The sequence below is a fragment of the Mytilus trossulus genome, chromosome 10 (genome assembly GCF_036588685.1).
Source record: "Mytilus trossulus isolate FHL-02 chromosome 10, PNRI_Mtr1.1.1.hap1, whole genome shotgun sequence".
NCBI classification, from domain to species: domain Eukaryota; kingdom Metazoa; phylum Mollusca; class Bivalvia; order Mytilida; family Mytilidae; genus Mytilus; species Mytilus trossulus.
Genome location: NC_086382.1, coordinates 48,969,147 through 48,995,166, shown reverse-complemented (window position 1 = coordinate 48,995,166; position 26,020 = coordinate 48,969,147). Strand labels below are relative to the sequence as shown.

General features: G+C 31.7%; 2 protein-coding genes across 2 annotated transcripts in view; both read left to right on the top strand.

Moving 5' to 3' along the window:
- The first annotated feature begins 8,040 nt into the window (after positions 1 to 8,040).
- Positions 8,041 to 9,830, top strand: LOC134687974 (oncoprotein-induced transcript 3 protein-like). The gene is made up of 4 exons (XM_063548439.1): positions 8,041 to 8,149; positions 8,555 to 8,725; positions 9,266 to 9,486; positions 9,822 to 9,830. The coding sequence occupies exons 1-4, from the start codon at positions 8,041 to 8,043 to the stop codon at positions 9,828 to 9,830; spliced, it is 510 nt and encodes a 169-aa protein (XP_063404509.1).
- Positions 9,831 to 10,723: 893 nt separating this feature from the next.
- LOC134687973 (uncharacterized) overlaps positions 10,724 to 26,020 on the top strand; it is a 31,734-nt gene continuing 16,437 nt past the window's right edge. The window contains exons 1-12 of the mRNA XM_063548438.1: positions 10,724 to 10,832; positions 11,061 to 11,231; positions 11,767 to 11,964; positions 13,509 to 13,670; positions 14,267 to 14,518; positions 14,666 to 14,836; positions 15,248 to 15,457; positions 16,442 to 16,600; positions 18,034 to 19,032; positions 20,199 to 20,491; positions 22,722 to 22,799; positions 24,442 to 24,813. Coding sequence (XP_063404508.1) covers positions 10,724 to 10,832; positions 11,061 to 11,231; positions 11,767 to 11,964; positions 13,509 to 13,670; positions 14,267 to 14,518; positions 14,666 to 14,836; positions 15,248 to 15,457; positions 16,442 to 16,600; positions 18,034 to 19,032; positions 20,199 to 20,491; positions 22,722 to 22,799; positions 24,442 to 24,813 — 3,174 coding nt within the window. The remainder of the gene's footprint in view (positions 10,833 to 11,060; positions 11,232 to 11,766; positions 11,965 to 13,508; positions 13,671 to 14,266; positions 14,519 to 14,665; positions 14,837 to 15,247; positions 15,458 to 16,441; positions 16,601 to 18,033; positions 19,033 to 20,198; positions 20,492 to 22,721; positions 22,800 to 24,441; positions 24,814 to 26,020) is intronic.

Here is a 26,020-nt window from a genome sequence, read left to right as displayed (position 1 = left end):
ATACTAACTGTATATTTTATAATATTGATTTTGTTTGGTCATTTAGTATCATCTTAATTTAATCTATATGTACATGATTTACTTGATTTTGGTTAAATTCGGTTGATTACGACAAACCTAACATGGCAATGGTTTCAGTGACACCGTGCCGCAATATAATTGTAATACATCCATGCATTCTATATGCTTGTTTTACAGAATACACCAATGATCCCTGCTCTAACTACAGCGTTATAGACTATGACTTCACAAGACATCTAGACTACTACGATTATTTATACAATCACAACTGTGATTATCAATGGTCAGAAGGGTGGTATTATTTTGAAGGTGGTTATAACTTATCAACAACCCCGGCCAAGTCCGGTCAGTGTGGATCATATAATCCAATTTGGATCAATGGTAAGAATTATCAAACACAAAGTATTAGTTAGTTCGATGACATTATAAGAGTCGTTTCTTTTTGTTCACATTATTAATTTTACGCTCTTTTTAGTCTTTTCAGTTTCTGAGCTGGCTATCTGTTTTCATATGTAGCTTAATTCTGTCTGAAATTTTGATACTATTTGATTTTAAATATTTGTTTCAAGCACTATTTATAATAAATGACTTTACAGTGCGTACGTCGGATCCGTCAAATATACTTCTTACAAAAGGACAAACGGGTGCGCCTCTTTTGCCTAAATGTGATTCGGTGGCGCTCAGTAGTCCTACACCGAACATTAGCCTTTTTTTCGTCGACCGACGTCAACTGAAAAATGCGCGCTTTTGTAAAAAAAATCATTCGTTTACGGCAAAGTACCGGCGGTCAATGCTGCTGATTGTAAGAATATTCATAAGAGAAAAATATTAATTTCATGTTTGAACAAAAAAGTAAAAGGTTATCTTATTTTGTCACATCTGAACAAAGAATTTTGGATTTCGATTTTCTGCACTGTAGAATTAAATAGTGATATTGAAAAGGGGTGCAAAAAAGCATATCCTTCAATCTTCATAAAATGTTTACATCGTAATCTCGCTAATTTTTCACATCGAAATAAGTAAAGAAAAGGGGTCTCAATTCATAATAGGTTTTTCCTTGCAAGGCCGGTAGAATAAGAAACTGGAAAAGTTTCTGTTTTTCAAGTAAATATTCATGCAACTATCCAGAATAGATGAATCCTTAAATATGTTACCCCTATAAAAATATCAATATGTGTCAATAAATGGCAAAATCATAGATTTTTTTTCGAAATTAAAGAAGGCGCCATTGTCGCCTATTTCTCTATTACGTCTTTTGGTCTGCTATTATTATTAGATGATATTAAAAAAATCTCCGCCTCAATTTTTTATACTTTCATTTTATAAACTTTGGTACATAAAACAGATGTTATGACAACTTCTTTCGGATAGATATAGAAAACGGTCATCTTTATTTTGTATGTCCCCATAATGGAGGCGTGGTCCTCCTTTAACCTTGTTTTTGAAGTACACGATAGCTATTCATCTTTCTAAATTATTTATCAACTGAATATCATTGAACATAATACTTATATTTTGAGACATCAATAAAATTTAAGTGCTAAATATTTTTTGAACAGAATATGCTGAAATTGACCTCATCTGAAGTTGTGTCAATACATAGATCAACGTTGTCAATTTCCGGCACCGGAAATTTCAACATAAATGTAATTAAGAGTTTGGATCTTTTCTACTTTGCAGCAATTTTGTCAAAAAGTCATGAATATGTTGAATTCATATCAACGTTATTTCAAAACAGGCCTTACTTGGTAGACTAACAGTTTTAGACCTACATCATCATTATGAGATTGACTTGTTGACAAAGATTCATTTCGTAAATATTGTTACCGGCCGTTGAGTTTTTAAAATGAACAACTTGTCTGATTAGGTCATATTGATTTCTTTTCATAGTTTTCCTTTAGTTAATACAATTCTCGTATTGTGTTTTTGTTTTTGTTTCTTTTTTTTATAAACAAAAAAGGGGGAGGGGGCTCTTTTAATTTTGTCAAAGGCATGCGTCATTTTAGGGGCTCATGGTTCTCAATTTCTTTTTGAAATAACATTTGAGATCTAAAGTAAGATTTTTTTTTCTGGATTGATTTTTTATTAAGTTGCATCCATTGAATTGCATCATATTTCTAAATATATATCACTTGTGCATACAGATGCAGAATATTTCTTCCTTTGTAACCTATCTTGTGTCATGTTATTTATGGTTCTTTTGAGATCTATATTTATTGACCTTTTAGTCATTTGGTATATGTTGGAAAATTATCTCATTGGCAATCATAGCCCAACTGCGGGCAAACTTAAAGGGGACTTTTAAATATTTCAAGTGATACAATGTAGTTAGCAATATGGAATATTTTTTGTATGTTGTGCATCTCTTTTCTCTTTTCAGTCAAAGGGACTATGTTGTATGATTGGCTGTATCATACATGTAGTAATGCAGTGTTGAATACTTGTTTCCCTCTCCTTAAATTGAAGGGGGATACAATATTTAAATTCTTTCACTAAATCTCAACAACAGGGCAAAAGTGAAGGAAATCACCCGAGCACACTTTTGGTTTTGCTCATGTTTTCTACTCTTTGGTTGGGTTGCTGTCTCTTTGACACATCCCCATTTCCATTTTCAATTTTATAGATTATTTATGTATGTGATATGTGATAAATATCCAATTCTTGAAAAAAATAATAATATTAAAGCAAAATTGAGTTTTACAACATATGAGTAAAAGTCTTATTTACCATGAAGAAAGTCAAATAATTCTGGAATGATAAAACTTTAATTGGCCCAAAAGTAAAAGTGAGCTTTCTTTAAATTACACTCGTGCAAAATAAAAGGGAAACACTGGAGTCCAGAGGGAAGATATACTCATTTGTCAGAAGTATAAAATAAAATGTGGAATCTTATTAATTATACAACAGTGATATTGCTTTGAATTTTTTTCATGAAAACAACTGAGTCAATAATCTGAATCATTTACTAAATATGGTGACCTTTCACTTATGCACATTTTAATGTTGATGAGTCTTGCATATTTTAAAATCTACTTTTTGAGCCCGTAGTCAGCTTATTCAATCCTGCATAAAGTCAAAAAAATGTCTGCTAATAAACACTTGAACCACCTCTGTTACCATTCTGTACATGAATATATATCTCTAAACAAATTTCATATGAATTGCTTATTCCAGGTATCAAAATTTTCCTCCTCCAGTAAAATTATTCTTCTGACAGGATGTGTTGTGTACTGAAAATAAAAATTGTTATTAATTTAAGTTTGTTAATGCAATCAAAAAGTAATGATGAATGATAATTATAATATATTATATTTCATTGTTATTGCCATCTATGACCCCAATAAGGTCTGGTCAAGTCATTCTCTTAAAAAAGTAAAAATTGTCAAGTTTATTAAAACACTTCATTCTCAAGGGTATAATGCACATCATGTAAGAGTTAATTCTCTTATATTTGTTTTTATCCTATAAATTAGTTTTAAATTACTGTACCTTTCAATCTTGAAACTAGGTTTTAAACCCAAATGAAACTATCTTGAAATCATACAGCATAGATAATATAATAAAATCTTTGAACTATTAAAAGTATACGATTTGGCCTGATACTTTGACCTTTATATACCTATATGGAGTTATTTTCTTTCAGAACGACAGGTCATTCTTTTTCAGAATTAACCCGGACGATACCATGTTTCAATGATATATGCTCCATGGCATAAAATAATGACCTGTGTGAGGTCATTATTTTTCTTTGATAAACAGGCAATCTATGATTTACTTCAAAACTTTATTCGTCTAATAGTTTTTTGTTGCCGATTTGGAAATTTATTTTTTAAAGTTCAATCTATGATAGGTGTAAAAGAAACCGTCATTTAAGTCCCGCATTTTAATTTTGAAACAAATAACGTGAAGTACGTGAAGTTTTGTTAATGTATCGCTACATTAAAGAAAAATTTTCATATATGTCAGATGAATTTTAATGTAGACTTTCATAAAATAAATCCAGATTTAACATATTCGTGTGTAAGATTTTGAAAATATTATTGAGTCAAACTGAATAGGTTGATTGATTTTTGGTTGCTTGCTTAACATCCAGTGGCAAATATTTCATGCAGGTTCAGAACGATACACACTGAATAGGAAATCATACTGTGACCTACATGTATTTATATTCGTCTTCGTGTCAGTTTTTACCTTTCTTAAATTTATGTATACCTTTTACTCTATCAAACGATCAACTAATAAGATAATCTTATATTTTATTGAGTAACTCACGAAAGGGTCGGGTACGGATGGTATATAATTATATCCTGATTATCTTTAAATCAAATGTATTGCTAGTCAAAAGACGATCTTTCTGAATTTTTCAATCGATTCAAGTAAATCTGTTAAAAAAAATAATCACTTTTCCGCGATAGAAATAACATAACAAATAGAGGGGAAAAAAACATACCCCTCCCCCTTTTCCATAAGCTAAGTGGTACAAAAAATTACTTACAATGTGTCTTGTATTTGTCATACACCGTTATCGGATGGTAACAATACATTTGTGTCTTACTTCATGCAGTTACAGTAATATTTTTATTGTGTATGGATAATAATTTCAAAAAGGTTTATATCTAAATTATTTAGTGAGTTTTATTTCACATTCTAAATGAGCCGTATGGCGTATTAAAACCTGAAGCATTTGAAAGGAATATCCCACTTAAGTGTTGTCGGTAAAATAGGATACTAAATTTAACAAATCTTTATAAAATCAATATTTTTGACGGTATATAAGTCAGATAATGCATATTTTAAGGTTTTTCTTGTCGAAGAACACACCTCGGGATGTCAAGATTGTTCAAAGATTGTTTAAGAAAAACCTTAAAATATGCATTATCTATAACAAAAACTATAAATTTTAACTTCCATTCCAAATTTATTCCATTGGCAATTATCTTGTTTGACTGTTAGATGTAGAATATTTTCAGTCTATTTCCTTATGAAAATGGTTTTAATACCATCTCTATTATGTTTTTGTTTCATATTTGTGGGATTGAAATTATAACACATTGTAAATAACCCACTGTTGTTACCCTGAACAGACAAATTTGGATTACTTACCCTTAATATATTCTAGTCATATTTGTTTTCTATTAGCAAAATAATTTTGCTTTCAACATTACTCGTCGTTGACATTTCATTTGATTACTGTTTACTTGTTGTATGTATATCATACATGTACATGTACTGCAAGTGTTTTTGTTGATATATATAAAAGTCCTCTGTTTTGAATTTTTGATTCATATAGTGAACCATCTTTCTCCATCCTGTAAAACCTGTAAATATAAAGCAAATATGCATACAATTACAAAATTATTCGAACCTACTTAATTATTCAAAGCAAAATTAAACTTTGCATTATAATTATCAACACATGAATACAATTTTGCCAAAAAAATGACCAAGAAAATACAACTGTTGTCTGCTCTTTGGTTGGGTTGCTGTTTCTTTGACGCATTACTCATTTTAATTATCAATTATATAATTAATTATGTATTATGAATAATTTTGCCTCTAGCATTTCTGCTCAATGCATAAAAGTTACAGGCAAAGAAAACATATTATAATAGTGTACATAAATATCTAATATGTCCATTGATCAATGCAAGCTGAAAATGTATACATTACTTTAAATCCATGAACCACCAACGTAATTAATATTGTCAATGGATTATCATTTCTAATTAGTTTGTATATGTATGAGTATAGCTTACAGAAATAATATAACATGATGGATATACAAAATTGTATATGCATTTGAATTATTATATTTCTAATAGTTTCTGGCCTTGGGGATACATGTAAATGCATGTCTCAAATGGTTAGGGGATTCAGTTGGTAATTTCCACGTGTAAATTTCTTTTAAAATTTCAGAGATCTCAGAGGAGGATTTAGAGAGGCCCGCTCCCCCCTTTTCGGGGAAAAATTTGGTTGATTATATAGGGAATCACTGAGGCATGACCGGAGCGGCCCCTTTTATGCAGTCAATTGGTCCCCACTGGATATGAATTTAGAGGATGGCTATCTTATTATTTTTTATGGGAAAGAGGAATATGGATAGTGAAACAAGTGCCTATGATCTATGTCCCTTTGTATTTTATGTTTATGAAAGGTTTAAATTTTATGAATATTAAATTTTGGTGTATATGAACTCAGGGAAACAAATATTGTTTTCCAAATGAAATATTACCCCAGGTATAAAATAGCCAACAGTGAAAGTGAAAATATCCTACATTCCAATGATTTCGTAGATGTACTTTTGAGTTGTACCCGAGACGTTTAGAACATTCTTGTAGCCTCGGTAGCCTATATTGACTATACATGTATTAAAGGGCCTTAAAATTACCCCCCTTTTTTTTTTTTAGAGAACTTGTACAATTGGCATGAAACGTGATCACACGTGCTTTCGAATTTGATTCATTTTGGTCGTTATTTGCAGTTAGAGGTTTACCATGTTCTATAATCTGAGCAAGAAGAAATAGCGTGAATATTTTCCATGGAGATAATGAAGAACACTTTGACCATTTTAAAGCGGATTTTGACAACTTGTGTGGGTATAATATTTCCAGAGACAAGGACAGATACCTTACACCGAAATCTGAATGTAATTCACCAGTAAATAGTTGATCATAGTTGATTCAATACTAGTATATGAAAAGGAAATGATGAGGATTGGATTTTAATTTTTATGCTTGATATAATTTTACACTTTATTTTTGCCGTTTGGATCCGACTTACTTGATAATAATTAACTGAAATATCTGGAATAAACCTTTACCTTTTATGTTGTTAGGCATAAAGTTTAAGCATCCAAGAATGTCAAAAATGCAACTTTTCAGCGTGGAATGCCAAATCAAACGTCAAATAATGGCCGCCACTACGTGTTGACAACGTCGTCTAGTGAACCGTATCATTGAGTACCGAAATCCTTACTCAGGCGCTTCCGGTTGTCCTACTGCTATCTTGAAATTATAAGTTCTAAATATATCTTGTAGGCTGTTAAACCGGTTAAAGTGTAGGTGGTAAAGCAATTGAGAGATTATTGTGATTATATTTCTTTTGTTATTACAGAAACGATAGAACAAACAGTTGACACAGATCTGGTATATCTTAGAGCATGTGAAGGTTACTCGGGCAAATGTGACTACACCTGGAGCATACCCACGATGCAATGTGGAAGTAGAAATATTATGTATCTTAGACAAAAAGGAATGTGTGGACGATATTGTCTAGGTTGGCATTGATAAACAATTTCAGACATAACATTACAATTATTTAGTGAAAGTTAAAATGCAAAAATTCTTTTGTCGACGATTTTTTTTATCTTATTTATCAAGGTTAATATAGTCGGTTTTACAAACAATTCTCAATTTCGTTACTTATTATGTATGTACAAAATAATTATCTTATCTTGTTCAATCAAATGATGGTCGTATTTGTTAATTAATGTATGCATATAGCAATAAACATGTGTGTTGCTCCATGTTGTATTAAAGTTGTACCAACAGTTCATTCACATTAGAATAACAAAATAATTAAATACGTCATTTTGGTTACCAATGAGTTCTATGAAAAGCAAGATCATATTTTTAGCCATTACAATTTTATCTTGAACTCAGATAAAACAATGAAATTTATGTTATTGTTTTGAAATAATAAACGAATCTAGATTTCTCGTAATTCAAACGAAAAAGTCGAATACAATCAGAAAACACACAAAAGGAACACACATTACCAGTTACAGGTGTCATCTGCGATATGTATTGACGTGATATCTGTTTTTACAGTTCTTTTTATAATTAATTGAAGACATTTTATTTCTTTTTTCTTACAGAAGCTAGAAACTCCTCCGATGTTTCTACCACACCCTCGTATGTATGGGATGAGCCTTGTCATTGGCACAATGTAATAACCAGTAAATTTGATAGATCTGTCAATTATACACTACAAAGTGGAGAATATGAAGACTGTTACGACATGGAAATCTACATGGACGGATGGTACAAATTTAGTGGGAACGAAAACCTGCCAACTTATCCTCTTAAGTCAGGACAGTGTGGTTCATCTTCTCCTATCTGGCTGGATGGTGAATGATTAATTATTGCTTAATGAAATATTTGAGTTTGAAAAGAGGGACGAAAGATACCAAATGGACAGTCAAACTCATAAATCTAAAACAAACTGACAACGCCATGGCTAAAAGTGAAAAAGGCAAACAGAAAAACAATAGCACACATGACACAACATAGAAAACCAAAAAATAAACAAAACGAACCCCCCCCCCCCCCCCCCCCCCGCAGAAACTAGGTGCAATTTGACAAAAAAATCTTTTTAATGTTAATGCTTTCGTATGAATGAAATGAATTGATATCAGTCAATACCATATTAAAGTTAACAATGCCCTTATAACTCTCATACACATTAAAAGACATTGCTTTATTTTCTAGTCGAAACACATTCATAATGAAAATATTCAAATATTTCATATCAGGTACTTATCCAGCAACATATGGTGAAATATCCTCACTGACAGCATGCATGGTAGGAAATGATACAGAATGTGGAAACAGCTGGAATGTTTCTGTAATGCATTGTGATGGATACAATGTTGCACATCTGAAATCATTGTATTCTATGGCGGACTGTGGCAGATATTGTATGGGTGAGGATGTTACTGTACACATTATAAAAGTATAAGACTAACATATTTAAAAATAAAAGGCATGCAGATCGACTAATAAGGCTAGTGGGGTACCGGATTTGATCATTTTAATTTATGTATACACTACTATTAATAGATGAAAATGATATATTTATATGAATGTACATTTGCCAGCGTTGAGTACTGAAAATAAAATTTACAATTCCTTGTTACATCGAAATGTTGAATATGAGTACTATTGTTTGCTTGGATTACTTTTTTTTTATTGTGAATAAATGCTCCAATAAAAAAGTTTTGATTAACACACGTAACTTCTGTCATGTAAAAAAGGCGTTTATTACCAATGCTAACTGTCTATTGTATAATTTTGATTTTGCTTGGTCATTTAGTATCATCTAAATTTTATCTATGTGTACACGATTCACTTGATTTTGTTAAATTCGGTTGATTACGACAAACCTAAAATGGTTATGGTTTCAGTGACACCGTGCCGCAATATAATGGTAATACATCCATGCATTCTATATGCTTGTTTTACAGAATACACCAATGATCCCTGTTCTAACTACAGCGTTATAGACTATGATTTCACAAGACATCAAGACTACTTCGACCATTCATACAACTGTGATGACTTTTGGTCAGGAGGGTGGTATTATTTTGAAGGTGGTTACAACTTATCGACAACCCCGGCCATGTCCGGTCAGTGTGGATCATATTATCCAATTTGGATCAATGGTGAGACTTATCAAATACAAAGTGTTAGTTATTTCGATGAGACTATAATAGTTGCTTCTTTTTGTTCATATAATTAATTTCACGCTCTTTCTAGTCTTCTGAAATTCTTAGCTGCTTATATGTTTTCATATGTAGCTTTTTTTCTGTTTAAACTTCTGATACTATTTCATTTCATTTATATGTTTCGACCACTATTTACAATAAATCACTTTTTAAGGCGTACGTAGGATCCGTCAAATATACTGCTTGTCTTGAAATTTTAAGTCTAGAGATATCTTGAATGCTGTTTTACCGGTTAAAGTGTATGTTATATAGCAATTGAAAGATTATTGTTATTATATATGTTTTGTTATTCCAGAAACGATAGAACAAACAGTTGACACAGATCTGGTATATCTTAGAGCATGTGAAGGTTATTCGGGCAAATGTGACTACACCTGGAGCATACCCACGATGAAATGTGGAAGTAAAAATATTATGTATCTTAGACAGAAAGGAATGTGTGGACGATATTGTCTAGGTTGGCATTAATAATTAACTTCTGACATAACATTATAATTTTTTACTGAAAGTTAAAATGCAAAAATTCTTTTATCGACGATTTTGTTAGCTGATTGATAACGGTTAATATTGTCGATTCTATAGACAAGTATCATTTTCGTTACTTATTCTGTATGTGCAACTTTGTAATTTTATCTTGTTCAATCAAAGGATGTCCGTATTTGTTAATTCATGCATGGATATTGCAATAAACACATGTGTTGATCAATGTTGTTCTAAAATTGTACCAACAGTTCATTCACATTAGGAATACAAAATAATTAAAAGCTATTTTGGTTACCAATGAGTTATTTGAAAAGCAAGATCTCACTTTTAATCATTAGACTTTTATCATGAACTCTGATAAAACAATGAAATTGCTGTTATTGTTTTGAAAATTCAAACGAATCAAAAGTTCTCGTAATTCAAACGAAAAAGTCGAAAACTATTTGAAAACACACAAAAGGACCACACACTGACAGTTTAAGTTGTCATCTGCGATACATATTGGCGTGATATCTGTTTATACAGTTCTTTTATAATTAAATGAAGACATTTTATTTCATTTTTCTTACAGAAGCTAGAAACTCCTCCGATGTTTCTACTACACCCTCGTATGTATGGGATGAGCCTTGTCATTGGCACAATGTAATAACAAGTAAATTTGATAGATCTGTTAATTATACACTACAAAGTGGAGAATATGAAGAATGTTACGACATGGAAATCTACATGGACGGATGGTACAAATTTAGTGGGAACGAAAGCCTGCCAACTTATCCTCTTAAATCAGGACAGTGTGGTTCATCTTCTCCTATCTGGCTGGATGGTGAATGATTAATTATTGCCTTATGATATATTTGAGTTTGAAAGGAGAATCTGACTAAGAAATCTTTTTAATGTTAATGCTTTCGTATGAATGAAATGAATTGATATCAGTCAATACCATATTTAAAGTTAACAATGCCCTCATAACCCTTATACACATTAAAAGACATTGCTTTATTTTCTAGTCGAAACATATTCATAATGAAAATATTTAAATATTTCATATCAGGTACTTATCCAACAACATATGGTGAAATATCCTCACTGACAGCATGCATGGTAGGAAATGATACCGAATGTAGAAACAGCTGGAATGTTTCTGTAATGCTTTGTGATGGATACAATGTTGCACATCTGAAATCATTGTATTCTATGGCGGACTGTGGCAGATATTGTATGGGTGAGGATGTTACTGTACACACTATAAAAGTATAACATATTAAAAAAAAAAAGCATGCAGATTGACTTACAAGGCTAGTGGGTAACCGGATTTGACCATTTTAATTTATGAATATACTACTATTAATAGTTGAAAATGATATATTTATACGCATGTACATTTGACAGCGTTGAGTACTGAAAATTGAATTTACATTTCTGTGTTACATCGAAACGTTGAACATGAGTACTATTGATTGCTTGGATTACTTTTTTTATTATGAATAAATGGTTCAATACAAAAGTTTTGATTTACAAACGTAACTTCTGTCATGTAAAAAAGGCGTGTATTGCCTATAATACTAACTGTATATTTTATAATATTGATTTTGTTTGGTCATTTAGTATCATCTTAATTTAATCTAAATGTACATGATTTACTTGATTTTGGTTAAATTCGGTTGATTACGACAAACCTAACATTTAATTGGTTTCAGTGACACCGTGCCGCAATATAATGGTAATACATCCATGCATTCTATATGCTTGTTTTACAGAATATACCAATGATCCCTGCTCTAACTACAGCGTTATAGACTATGATTTCACAAGACATCAAGACTACTTCGACCATTCATACAACTGTGATGACTTTTGGTCAGGAGGGTGGTATTACTTTGAAGGTGGTTACAACTTATCGACAACCCCGGCCATGTCCGGTCAGTGTGGATCATATAATCCAATTTGGATCAATGGTGAGAATTACCAAACGCAAAATGTTAGTTAGTTTGATGAGACTATAAGAGTCGTTTCTTTTTGTTCATATTATTAATTTTTCGCTCTTTCTAGTCTTCTAAGTTTCTAAGCTGGCTATTTTTTTTAATATGTAGCTTAATTCTGTTTGAACGTCTGATCCTATTTCATTTTGTTTGTTTGTTTCGAGCAATATTTGCAATAAATGACTTTTTAAGGCGTAAGTAGGATCCGTCACATATACTCCTTATCTCGAAATTATAAGCTACAAAGTTATCTTGAATGCTGTTTTACCGGTTAAAATGAAGGTAATATAGCACTAGAGAGATAATTAGGTCTTTCCACTTTTCTGTGGAAAGACCTATTGTTTTTCTTCTGATTATTTTTTTTTTCTTCCACCTAACTTTGTTCTTGCGATAAACATTTGTTTCGCAATATGTCGCTTAGATATTTTGTATATGATATCGAACAGTTTATGCGCTTTTGAAATTTACCCTGCGTAAACGAATACTTTTCTTTGTAGGAGTTATCTCCCCAAACACTGTTTTCCTTGTTATCGCATCTCCTTCGCAACCGTAAAAGATTATGACAAATTTATTTTACAAAATTGCTCGTTATATCCTTCGCATGATTTGTCCTATTTTGACCGAAGCGATATGACCGCTCCATATGAGAGTTATTTCCCCTTATGCATCTGATATAAGTGATATGAATTGCTATCTTATAAATCATAAGTGATAGAGGCCTAGGATCTTTTGATTTGAGGTCCTAGGTCCCAAAAAATTAGGTCAAGGTCAAAGGTCAAGGTCATATTCTAATATTTGAATTTGGCTTATTTTCACTTATATCCAAAGACTGTATAAGATATCAACAAATTATTTTTACTAAATTGTTAGTTGCAACATGTCGTAAGATGTAAATTTTGATTGCAAGCGTACGTTGAATGTAAAAGGGAGTTTTCTCCCCTCTTGTATTTAAAAATACATGTTTGGTGATATAACTCATTAACTAAATATAATTAAGACCTATGGTCTTCTGATTTGAGGTCCTTGGTTTATGACCTTGAAATTGATCTCAAGGTCATAGCTTAATTGGACGTTCTAGATTTTGACCTTTGCTTTTATTCTATATGTATACATGATAAAGATATACAACTTTTAGAAAAATGTATCAAACCAATCAACCTTGAAAAAAACAACCGGAAGTGACCTTTTGTAAACCGGAAGTAGCTATTTTTTTGTACTTTATTAATATAAAAGTATATAGAACCAGATATTTTTGGAATCAGTGTCAAGTAAATATTCAAATATAATCGGAAGTAACATTTTCAAACCGGAAGTAACAAATTATCTCCCTTATTTAAAAAAAATGTATGGAAACAATATATTTTTGGAATCAGCTTACTATCATTTGACGATTGAAATGACATTTCAAACTTAGTTTCACAACTTTTCATATCAAAATACATTGTTTCGATGGAAAGACCTTCAATTGTTCTCTGAACAATTGGTTTTTAATTGTGATTATATTTGTTTTGTTATTACAGAAACGATAGAACAAACAGTTGACACAGATCTGGTATATCTTAGAGCATGTGAAGGTTATTCGGGCGAATGTGACTACACATGGAGCATACCCACGATGAAATGTGGAAGTCGGAATATTATGTATCTTAGACAGAAGGGAATGTGTGGACGATATTGTCTAGGTTGGCGTTTATAAACAACTTCAGACATAACATTATAATTATTTAATGAAAGTTAAAATGTAAAATTTCTTTTGTCGACCATTCTTTATCATATTTATCAAGGTTAATATAGTCGGTTATATACACAAGCATTTTGTCGTAACTTATTCCTTATGTACAACATAACCATATCATCTTCTTTGATAAAAAAAATGTCCGTATTTGTTTATGCATGCATAATGCAACAAACATGTGTGTTGGATGATGTTGCACTTAAGTTTAACTAACATCTAGGTTCGTTCACATTAAGAATAAAAAATAATTAAAAAAAACTCATTTTGCATGCAATTCTCGGAAGTAGAATATCCCTTTTTTAACTATGGTCAATTTAATTTTTCACTGATATAAAACAATGAGATTATTTGACTGTTTTAAAAATATAAATGAATCTTGACTTCCTTTGAAGAAAACGAAAAAGTCGAATATAATTTAAAAACACACAAAAAGAACACACATTGACGGTGCAAGATGATATTTGCGATATATACTGGCGCGATATTTGTTCAAACAGTTTTTGGAATTAACAATGAAAACATTTTATTTTTGATTGTTTGCAGAAGCTAGAAATTCATCTGATGTTTCTACCACACCTTCGGTTGTATGGGATGAGCCTTGTCACTGGCACAATATAATAACCAGTAAATTTGAAAGGACTGTTAATTATACACTGCAAAGTGGAGAATATGAAGACTGTTACGACATGGATATCCACACGGAAGGATGGTACAAATTTAGTGGAAACGAGAGCATATCAACTCATCCTCCTAAGCCAGGACAGTGTGGTTCATCTTCTCCTATATGGCTGGACGGTGAATAAATATTTATTCTTATATTTTGGTTTGAATGGAAAGGAAATCTTGAACATATTTAATGTTACTGACGCGTTTTAAATAAACTAATTACTTTCAAATTCAAATTCTACAATTGCTACTATATGTTAATATGTTGCTTTTCAGGTATGTACCCGGCAACATATGGTGAAATAGCCACACTGACAGCATGCACGGTAGGAAATGGTACCGAATGTGAAAACAGTAAGAATGTTACTGTAATGCATTGTGATGGATACAACGTTGCTCATTTGAAACCTGAATATGACATGACGAACTGTGGCAGATATTGTATGGGTGAGCATGTTACTTTTTGTTGGTTTTTTTTATAATTGAATATCCACCAATTAACTTATATAATATACTTTTACTTGCATATATATTTTTTGTCTGATCAATGAATAATTTTAAAATGAGATAAACAAAAAAAGAGAAGTAGATTGATAAATGTCAGATGCATTTATATTGGCAATTATAGTAATAAGTACCGCATTCTAAACATCCATAATTTCTTATAAAAAAAGAAAGTTATCTTCTTTGAAAAGTAATTATTTTCCGATATTGATCACATTGCGAGGGAGGACAATAACTGATATTAAGTTTGCATTTTAATCATAACTGATGTATCCCGACTATGTTCTAATTCAATGATAGGATTTTAACATCTCACTCTTGGAAAGTTAAAGGAATAGTTGAACTCTTTTGTAGATTCCACTTTAGATCCTTGTTTGAACTACAGTGTCATCTTATATGACCCAACTCGACATGCAGACTACAATGACTCTAGTCATATCTCTAACGAATGTGAGTCAATGTATTTCAACTATGGATGGTATAGATTCGAAGGCAGTTATACTTTGGCAAACTCACCTGTTTTGCCAGGACAGTGTGGAACAAATAATCCAATCTGGATGAACGGTTAGTATAAACAGCAAAAAATTGTTACCCCTTTCGGCATTTATTCACTTAAACTCAGAAGTGAAATGTAATAAATAAAAATGCTGGCAAAAAATATATGTATACATTGACACAAACTTAGTATGCAGTATTTCAATCAACCTAAGACAACTCATTATATCTTCTTTTTTTTGTATAGCAAAGGTAAACAGTTATAAAATTGCACAATAAATAAGCATACATACTAATAAACATCTGCGTAGCTCATTACATCTTTGTTTGTTTTTTATGCACAGTGGGTATACATTTTTGAGGATTGAAAAAGGAAGCATACTCTTTGACTTTTGAATTTTCAGATTTGCCATTTATATAATGAAGGGAAGAAATGTTTTACTTGATTGCAGTATTACTTTGTATCATATTCCTGAACATACTGTAAATCAAAAAGAAGATATGGTATGATTGCCAAGGAATCAATTTTTCACAAGTGACAAAATGACACAGAAATTGACATCTATAGTCATCGCACAGCCTTAAGTAATGACCATAGCTCATAGTCAACTATAAAAGACCCCGAAATGACAAACGTGAAACAATTCAAACAAAAACACCAACGACATAATTTATGTTAAATAAATTAACGAAAAAACAAATCTGTAACACATCAGCAAACGACATCAAAAAACGAGAACCACTTTTGAAGGCCGTCTATATATTGACTTTGCGGTATGGGCTTTGTTCATTGTTAAAGGCCGTACGGTCACCTATAGTTGTGAATGTCTGTATCATTATGGTTTTTTGTGGATAGTTGTCTCATTGGCAATCATACCACATCTTTTTTTTTTTGATATATTGTATATTTTTCATAAAATGATATATTCGTTTACTAATTCATATATGGAATTATGTCCAGGTGATTGAATGCTATATTCAATCGATTAAATTATAATTTCTAGATGTATTAAACAAATCTTATTTAAATAAAGCCATATTTGATAATTATAGGGTCACTGCCTACAGTTGACAAAGAGATAAAATATGTGAGGGCTTGCGAAGCTCACTTGGACTCGGATTGTGCCAACAGTGTGAGTGTACCAGTGATGAAATGTGGAGGATATGATATAATGTATCTCAAGCCTATAATGTGTGGAAGATATTGCTTAGGTAATTACATTAATATATTTTAAATATCAACAGTTGAGAACAATTGAGAATAAATTTGACACAAGCAATTCTGAAGGGATCAAAGTTTGCCGAAAGAAAATCACCCACAAGAAGCATGAATAAAGACTTGTTTGAAAATGTTTTTTTGAGAAAACTACTCTTTCCCCTTTCAACTCAATGAATTAGGTACAAAAAGTTCATTTAGAACATGACATTTCCTAATATTGTTTTCGCTGCTTTTTACCGCTTTAATGATGTTTCCTAACTGTGTTAAAATAACTAGATTTTTTTTACAAAAAAAACCAGAAGAAAAAAGAAAATTCTTTGTCCTGGTTTATGTAAATATAAATCAACATGCAGACATGTTCAGGTTATGCACGTCCAATCTTTTATGGCAATATTCTTTTTGAAGCACACCAGTGTCGGCATTCCAACCAAATGCTAAAAAAAACTTTGAACAGACCTATTTAGATGGAATATATAGATCTGAAGTTACGATACAGTTGTCAGGTCGTTAAGGATGGCATGTCTTGATATAAATATTGATTCACTCATATGGTCTTTGCAACGGAAATGAACACCTTTATTCTAAAACCAGTATGTGGCATGATTCGGGTTAAATACTTCTCATATATTATAGAATGGTACGATACTTAACCCCTAACGGGTGGGATTGTGCTTGATTTTCATATGATAATGCATATCTTTGAATTTAAAGTTTAATTGAGGTCTGAAGCTTGCATGTCCGTAACTGCTAGTAGTTCTTTGTTAATGCGTTTATCATGGTCGTTTTACATTGTTTCTTTTGTAATATATATTTACATCGGACTCGGACTTCTTTGACGATGAGCTTTGCTCGCTGTGCGTACTATTTGTGTTTCTTTACTGGCTAGAGGTATGGTGGAGAATTGAGATCTTACAAAACATGTTAAACGCCGCAGCACTTATGCCACTGTCCCAAGTTGGGAGCCTCTGGCCTTTGTTAGTCTTGTATGTTTTTTTAATTCTTGTACATTATTATATTTTAGAGTTTAGTATGACGTATTGTCACTGACATAGTACACATTTTTAGGAAGGGTAAAGATGAGGCTAACATCCAGGTGCGGGATGTTTTCGCTACATCAAAGACCCATTGACATATCCCCAATTTCCATTCTCAATTTTATTATTGATACACTTTTTTTCATTTGTATTTTTGCTTCAATTAGCTAAAATGTTATCAAAATAAAACCAGTAAACTACTACTTCAAGAATGATGTAATATGTTTTATCTATCGTCGTCAATAGATAGAGCTTGATAAATAAACACACAGCCACGACTGAATTAGTCTTTGTGATTGTTGTATTATATATGAATAAAGTGTTATGCAATTTTAAGAACTAGATAATTTAGTCAACAGATATTATCATTAAACAATTTATCATTTGTATAGAAACAGAAAAAGACATATATTCCAGTATGACAACAACCGAAATTCATACATCATCATCATTCGATGTCACATTATCGGATAATTTGAGCAAGATTGAAATTTCTATAGACCCATCCTCCACATTATTGGAATCGTCTGCAGACAATACAAATAGTCTATCGACATCTGAGAATTGGAATATAGTACATATGGATATAAGTTCGTCCACCGAAGACATTTACACGAGTATCGGTGACATTACCGACAGTTTGACATCTAGTATGGAAAACTGGAATAGAAAGGAGACAATTATACAGTCACATTCGTCCGGGACTTGGAAATCAGTAGATACGGTTATGTCCTCGGAATTGATTTCTCGAAATGAATATGATATGACCACAATTTCGGCTTCTTCATATTTGACACATAATTTGTATTCCACTTCGAACATCGTAAATTACCTGGATACCGTTTTAGTTTCGTCGTCTTCGAGAATGGATAATGGTTTTGATATAACAAGCAGTTCGTCTTCCTATCATGAGAATTGGGATAACATAGAGACAACTATTAAGACATTGTCATCCTCGTTTAATTTTGACCCAATAGACAGTACAAAAATATCAAGTTCAGAGAATTTGAATACTTTCATCATATCTTTCTCTGATGACAGTAAATCATCGGCAGTAGATAGCGGGAACACAATGCATACTACTGTAAATCCATCATCTCCGGCCATTACTTTTAGCTCACAGGAGCCTTTGGATAGAATGAGTACAACTATATATTTATATACCACGGATTCCTCAACAAACAATGAAGCAAATTCTTTGTTTGAAACTATAACTTCCTATGCCAGTTTCGCGCCCTCAGAAGTATCTGATCATCATCAGTCAATATTTCAGGGAACTAGTACCAGTTTAGAAACCCAAGTATCAGATATAAAGACAACACAGAGTTTTTATTGGCAGGAAGCATCTTCTACAGACACATCCCTGATGACTTCTACCGAAAATATTTATGGTATTTGTATTTTATTCGTTTAAGGTATAGATACACAGAAAAAAAAGCGGTGCAACACTATAACTATGATTAATAAATACTTTGATCGATTGATTGATTCTCGTTTAAAAAAAGGGACGAAAGATACCAAAGGGACAGTCAAACTCATAAATATAAAACAAACTGACAACGCCATGGCTAAAAACGAAAAAGACAAACAGACAAACAATAGTTCACATGACACAACATAGAAACCAAACGAATAAACAACACGAACCCAACCAAAAACTAGGAGCGATCTCAGGTGCTCCGGAAGGGTAAGCAGATCCTGCTCCACATTGACCTAAGTTTCGCAATTTTGTGGTGGTTATGTTTTATTTGTGGAGAAAGCCGTAGTGTCTGTGGAGAAGCTCCAAGTTCGGTTAGGAGAACTAATAACCCTAATCAGTCCTGGAGACAAACTCGCCTGTCCCGTGCTGGATTCGTGTCGGTGTCGACAGGGTAGTGATATAGTAGTTCGACTACTTAGAACACTAAGACACCGAAGCCCCTATTTGTTAAAACAAAAATCCAATATGAATAGATAGTTTAAATAGTTGTGAAAGTAATCAGATACTAGTAATGAACAAATGAACAAAATCTACAGAATTATAAATTATCGATGTTTTTTTCTAACGCAATGATGTTTCTCAGCTACAATATACTCAAAGTGTAAAAACCTTGATTACTTGCTTTTTTGTAGCAAGGTATATAACGTAGAACCTTGACATTATTTATTCTCTTTCTACTCAACTTCATAAACTCAAAGGACTTGTAAAACATAAAAGATTCTTATAATCTAAAAAAAAACAGAGATCATAGTAAAAGTTAACAACATAACGATTCAGTATTTTTTGTTTTCCTTTTTTTCTTTCGTTCTAGGAAATCGTTGGTGTTCATTGTTAGTTACAATAACGCACAATCCTTAAGATAGCATACATATTTTTGTTGTTCAAACTACTGATGAAAAAGGTACAAACAAGACTGTGGCATAAATGTTGTTTAAATATCTTAAAATTACAAAACAATAACAATCTGTCAACTCGTTAGGATAGAATTATCTTTAAATACAAACTACGTTAATTCACATTTTGTTGTCGACTTATTGTACACGTTGTAAATGGTTGGTTTTATTTGAATTTCCACAGTTGATTTGAATATAACAGACTACATTTACTGGCTTTATGCAAGTCCTACAATTCCAACGTACGATTTGAACTCAGAAGATCACCAGTTGATGTTTGAATGCTATGTCTATTCTGGGTACTATTACTATAACAGTTATGATTCTCTCTTAAATTCAATGACGTATGATATCCAATGGTACATTGACAATGAAGAATTCCTTACAAAGACAGATATTGCATACGACAAGATTGAAACCGAGGGCAGATTAAAGAGTACCGATTGGATGCATCGAGAGAAAAAAATAGGAATCAATGTGAGTTCTAAATTTTCATAAAATTAATATTCAAATGATTCATAAATTTTTTCATATTTTTAGAAATTTAAATGTGACGTCACTTTGTGTGGTTTTTTACAATTAAATGTGACGTTACTTTGTGCTTTGATGCTTTGGCTAACTTGACTGTATATTTTTATGTGCTGGATTAGGTTGTTTTATGTAATTAAAAAATATATCCGTTTTTATTCTGTAATAAGGCACCCCTTCGGTGTTATTATGTATATCTATTTTATAACCATTTTATAAATTTACTGTTTGCAAAAGTGTGAATTATTCTAAATAATAACATGAATAAGGATGTTCTTGTCCTAGGCAGAAACCCTCGGCCATATTAAGCACGGCTTTTTGGAACTTTGTTAGTGCTCTTCAAATTTGTACTTGTTTTGGCTTTCCAACTTTTTCATCTCAGCGTCATTAGTTAGTCATGTGTGGACGAGGCGCACGTCTGGTGTGTTAAATTTTAAACTTGGTGTGTTTCTCTGTCCTATATGTTTTCCCATTTGTTTGTATTGTAGTCCTGTTAATACTATATATGGGGATGTAAACTTGAAGTGACATTTATTGTTGATATATGCAATATTTGATGCAGTTAAATTTGTACCTTTAATATTATGAAAGTTTGAAGTTTGTCAAAAAAACATTTAATAACAAACATGTCGTTTATCAATAATAACTACTCTTTTAATCTTTCTTTGTATGAAAAGTTACAGGAACTCGACCATTGTCTATTTTGAAGGTTAATCAAATAAGTGTTTGTGTAAATTTGAAAAAAAGAAATTTAAATAGTGGTTATTAATTTATCTTTAGACTACATTTACAGAACAAGTCAAATTCATTGTTCTAAAAAGAATTATAATTTACCACATCTGCCTTTTAAGCAATAAATGTTGAATTTCTATCTCACATAACGCACGCAGAAAACAAGATAAACAAATTATACTGCAAATGTTTGCACCTGTCCTAAGTCAGGAATCTGATGTACAGAAGTTGTCGTTTGTTTATGTAATTGATACGTGTTTCTCGATTCTCGTTTTATATATAGATAAGACGGTTCGTTTTCCCGTTTGAATGGTTTTACACTAGTAATTTTGGGGCCCTTTATTGTTTGTTGTTCGGAGTGAGCCAAGGCTCCGTGTTGAAGGCCGTACATTGAACTATAACGGTTTACTTTTATAAATTGTTATTTGAATTGAAAGTTGTCTCATTGGCACTCACATCTTCCTTTATCCATAGCCGAATCAATTCTTTGTTTATCCTACGAATTGCGTATTGTTCAGTAACAATGACCACTCTATATTGTAATAAGTGTAAGGAGAACAGTAGACAGGCAAAAAAGACGAATTTTGAATATCATCTCGTTTAGCATAGACAAAATAATTATATACCCTTGGAAATATTACAACCAATATATATATTGCCCAAAACACTCTTATTTGAGTATTTATTTGAAAAGAAAGTTTGTGCTTTGTCAATTGAATTATTTAGTTAATTAAGTAATTATTCCCTTTGAATGAAATAAAACACAAAATACTTAGCAAAATCATTTTTGAATATACTTCAATAGCTAAAATTCTGAGTGGTTTAGTTACATTTCTTAAGAACTAAGTGAACCGTTTGAGTTACCACAAAAAAATTTATTCAATCAATTTAGTAAATAATATAAAGGATGCATGTGTTACTATTTGAGATGATTAATATAAATTTATTTAGGATTTTTATGCCCCACCTATGATAGTAGAGGGGCATTATGTTTTCTGGTCTGTGCGTCCGTTCGTCCGTTCGTTCGTCCGTCTGTCCGTCCGTCCGTCTATTCGTTCGTCCGTCTGTTACACTTCAGGTTAAAGTTTTTGGTCAAGGTAGTTTTTGATGAAGTTGAAGTCCAATCAACTTGAAACTTAGTATACATGTTCCCTTTGATAAGATCATTCTAATTTTAATGCCAAATTAGAGAATTTATTCCAACTTCACGGTCCAGTAAACATAGAAAAAGATAGTGCGAGTGGGGCATCCGTGTACTGTGGACACATTCTTGTTTATACTTGTTTACTAACTTCTGTTCAACGACGAAATGTTCAAGTGGTGGAATTTTGGTCTATATTTCAATTTAAAGTTGATATCCAAAGGTATCAAATTCGTTATTGTAATATTTATAAGAAGGAACGAGTATATTGTTTAAACCTGTCATCTTGATTTAAAATACTTATAGATCAAATGTGGAATTAGATTTCATTTGTCGTCAAACAAGGATTTTATGGAGAGCTGGAACTACTACGCTGGCTTAGATGTAAGTACAAATATCAATGTATGTTAAAAAAAATACGGGGAGAACAAACAAAATAAGTAGGTGAAGAACAACCAGCATCATAGAAATCACAAATGAAAAAGCTTAATGTATGTTATATTTTTTTCGAATACATTTATCATTTTTGCGCCTGTCCAAAGTCAGGAGCCTCTGGTCTTTGTTAGTCTTGTATGATTCTTTATTTTTGTTTTTTTGTGTATATTTCGGAGTTTAGTATGACGTTTTTGGTTAGAGGCCAGCTGAAGCACGCTTTCTAGTGCGGAAGTTTCTCTCGGCGTTGAAGACCCATTGGTTGCCTTGTTGTCTGCTCTTTGGTAGGGTTGTTTTCTTTTTGACACATTCCCATGTTCATTCTCAATTTAGATATCTACAAGAACAGAATACCAGAGAATTTTTAATTTTTGTAATTTGAAGAAAAAAAAAAAACTGAGACCTCTATCTGACAGAAAAAAATGGCATCTTTGTCGCTGCTTTATAGCTGCTCATTTCCAATCAATTCTTATATTCGCATTGTTGTTTCTTTTAATTTATTAAATAATTTAGTAGCTAGTTGAATTTTCATTACATTTTCATTGTGGCGAAATTGATGTTATCCTAGGAATGAATGTATTTACAAATTTTGTTATTTAACCAATAAAATCGGATAATTTATAGCAACTTTCTTATCTCCAATATTGTACACATAGGGAAAGAGTTAAATCTATTCAAAATATTTTCAGATAAATTAATCAATGAATAGGACGAAATAATCTGAAACTTTCAGTAGAAGGATATTAACTGTGATGTTTTTAAAACATCATAAACATGTTGATATTTACAACTTTGACAGAGAAGGTTTATCGTACATATAGTTTTTGGTAAAATCGGATTCGAGCTAAACCAGTCCAAAACTATATGTCAATAATAATTTCTGATTTCCCAAATTCAGGATCCAAAATGATTACTGTAGTATACATATTTTCTCACGTCTGTTCATCATAAATTAGTATATACGCAGTTTTTCTCCACGGAAATCTGTTCAAATTCTATTATGAAACTTTGTAATGAGCGATGTTGTCTTAAACATATAAATGCGTATTTCGATGAGCTAAAGGTGGTATGGGTGTCTTACTCCATCTTGGATTGTAAAAAACAGAGAATCTAAGGCCTAGATTTTCAATCAAGTTAGCAAAATTTGATGCAGGAATGCAGATTTTGATATTCTTAAAGCAATTTAGAAAAGCCATCTTTTCGTATTTTATTGATCAATTCTATCATTTAGTTTAGCTTCTTGTAACATAATGGTGCCTTTTCCTGTATAATTCATTCAAAATGTGTCATTTTGTCACGACCTGTAGCTTGAGAAAATGCGCAGTGACCTATCCGTCTCTGATTTCATCATATATTTTAGAACTTTAAGAGACATAACAATCGTAGGAAATACAGGTTTGAAACTTTAGTAGTAATTTTGTAATTTGCTGCGTTCCTATGGCCTTTTTCGTTGAAATATTGAATTAGAGAATGGAATTAAGAATCAGTATTTAAAAATATATCACAAATGAATACATTATCGTTTACATTTTTGTTTACTTCATTTTGTATTTGAATATATTCTTAACTTTATATGTGAAATGCTTTTAAATAGATGTGGCCGAATTACCTGTCAATATCAAGTGGAGAATCAGCAACATTATATGTATGGACAACCGTTCCTATAGCTTGTAGATATAACGACACAACGTACTCTTGTAAAGTCAAATTAGATTTATTCGACTTTAATGAACAATTTACAGCTGGTGCTCCAATGTATTGTAATAATTCTGTCACCGAAATGACAAAACCGTCAATGTGTGGATTGGAACTTGATGGATGGCGACAGTGGGCGTGGCAAACTTTAGACATCAACCTCCCTGAAAATTCTGCATCGGATCAGGAGTACCAAGCAAAAGTTAAATTGAGAGTATTGGAAGCTGACGATGACCCAATCTGGTCCAACTATCAACTACCGGAAGTCACGGTTTGTGTCATTACTTCTTTATTGTTATCAGTACTAGTAGATATAATACAAAACAAAATTCAGAGGATGATTATGACATGTTATTTTATTATCAACTACCAGAGGTTACGATTTGTGTCAATTAATATCTATATCATTATTTTGATCATTATTTTTTCTCAGTAGTTGTAATCATCTTATTTTAAAATGATATTATAGTTCTTAACAAATCTAGATATGTTTTATCCTTCATTGATATTAGTTATCACTTTGCAACAGTAATGATTATACATGCAAAGCCATGCTCGAAATAATTAACAATTTTACCGTTACAAATAACTAAAAAAAACAAGGTTCTTTCTTTCAATGCAAGATTGAAATTGTTTTGAACATATCTAATAAAATATACTACATTTGAATTTTTCATGTTAAAACAACATAAATACAAATTAGACCAGACCTTAAGGGTTAACTTTAATTTAGAAATATAGGCATATTGACCTCTCATATTTTTTAATTGTATTGTTTCATAGGGAAGTTATCACTCACAATGATCTAGTTGTGTTTGTGCCACTGAGTTGATATCTCTTTGACGATGTGCACGTAAAACTGTTATATTATTCAAATTAAAACATTGTGTTGAACAGTTCTCCAAAATTTCATAATCAGTAACACTTCTGACAGACAGACATTTTTATAAGACAACCCAACAATACTAGGTTTACTTTCTGTTATGACATTGCAAATTGGAAATTGTTTTAAAATCACTATTATCAATTAAAGAGTTATCAATTTACAAGTTATTGGGAGATAAATCAGCCGAAAGTTTGATCCTCAAGAGGAGACGCTCTCCTACTTTCGGGTTCACTATAGTAGGTACAAACAATAAGAAGTTCAAGTGAAGAGCAAGCTATTATGTAAAGATAATCCAAGTATAAAAAAAGATATGTTTCATGAGTACATGTTTTTTTTTCTGTGTTTTGTTGATGACAAGTTTTATACTATATCCTATATTTGGTAAGAAGTGTGCAGACACTGATATGTCTCGCCTTCTTTACTAACCTCTGATAGTATGTTGATACTCCTAAATATATAGTTTTACTACAACTATCACATAAACTGAACATGGTACATGATAATCGGATCATGCTCAGACAAACCAAACTGGAAATACATATACACCTTACAATCATCCATACACTAAAAATGTTTTTTATAGTTGTCCTTG

Excerpts from the sequence above, each read along its gene's own strand:
- LOC134687974 (XM_063548439.1), top strand. The coding sequence starts at position 8,041 with ATGGAAATCTACATGGACGGATGGTACAAATTTAGTGGGAACGAAAAC. Across the intron at positions 8,150-8,554 it reads TTCTCCTATCTGGCTGGATG|GTACTTATCCAGCAACATAT; the intron begins GTGAATGATTAA and ends ATTTCATATCAG. Across the intron at positions 8,726-9,265 it reads CTGTGGCAGATATTGTATGG|AATACACCAATGATCCCTGT; the intron begins GTGAGGATGTTA and ends CTTGTTTTACAG.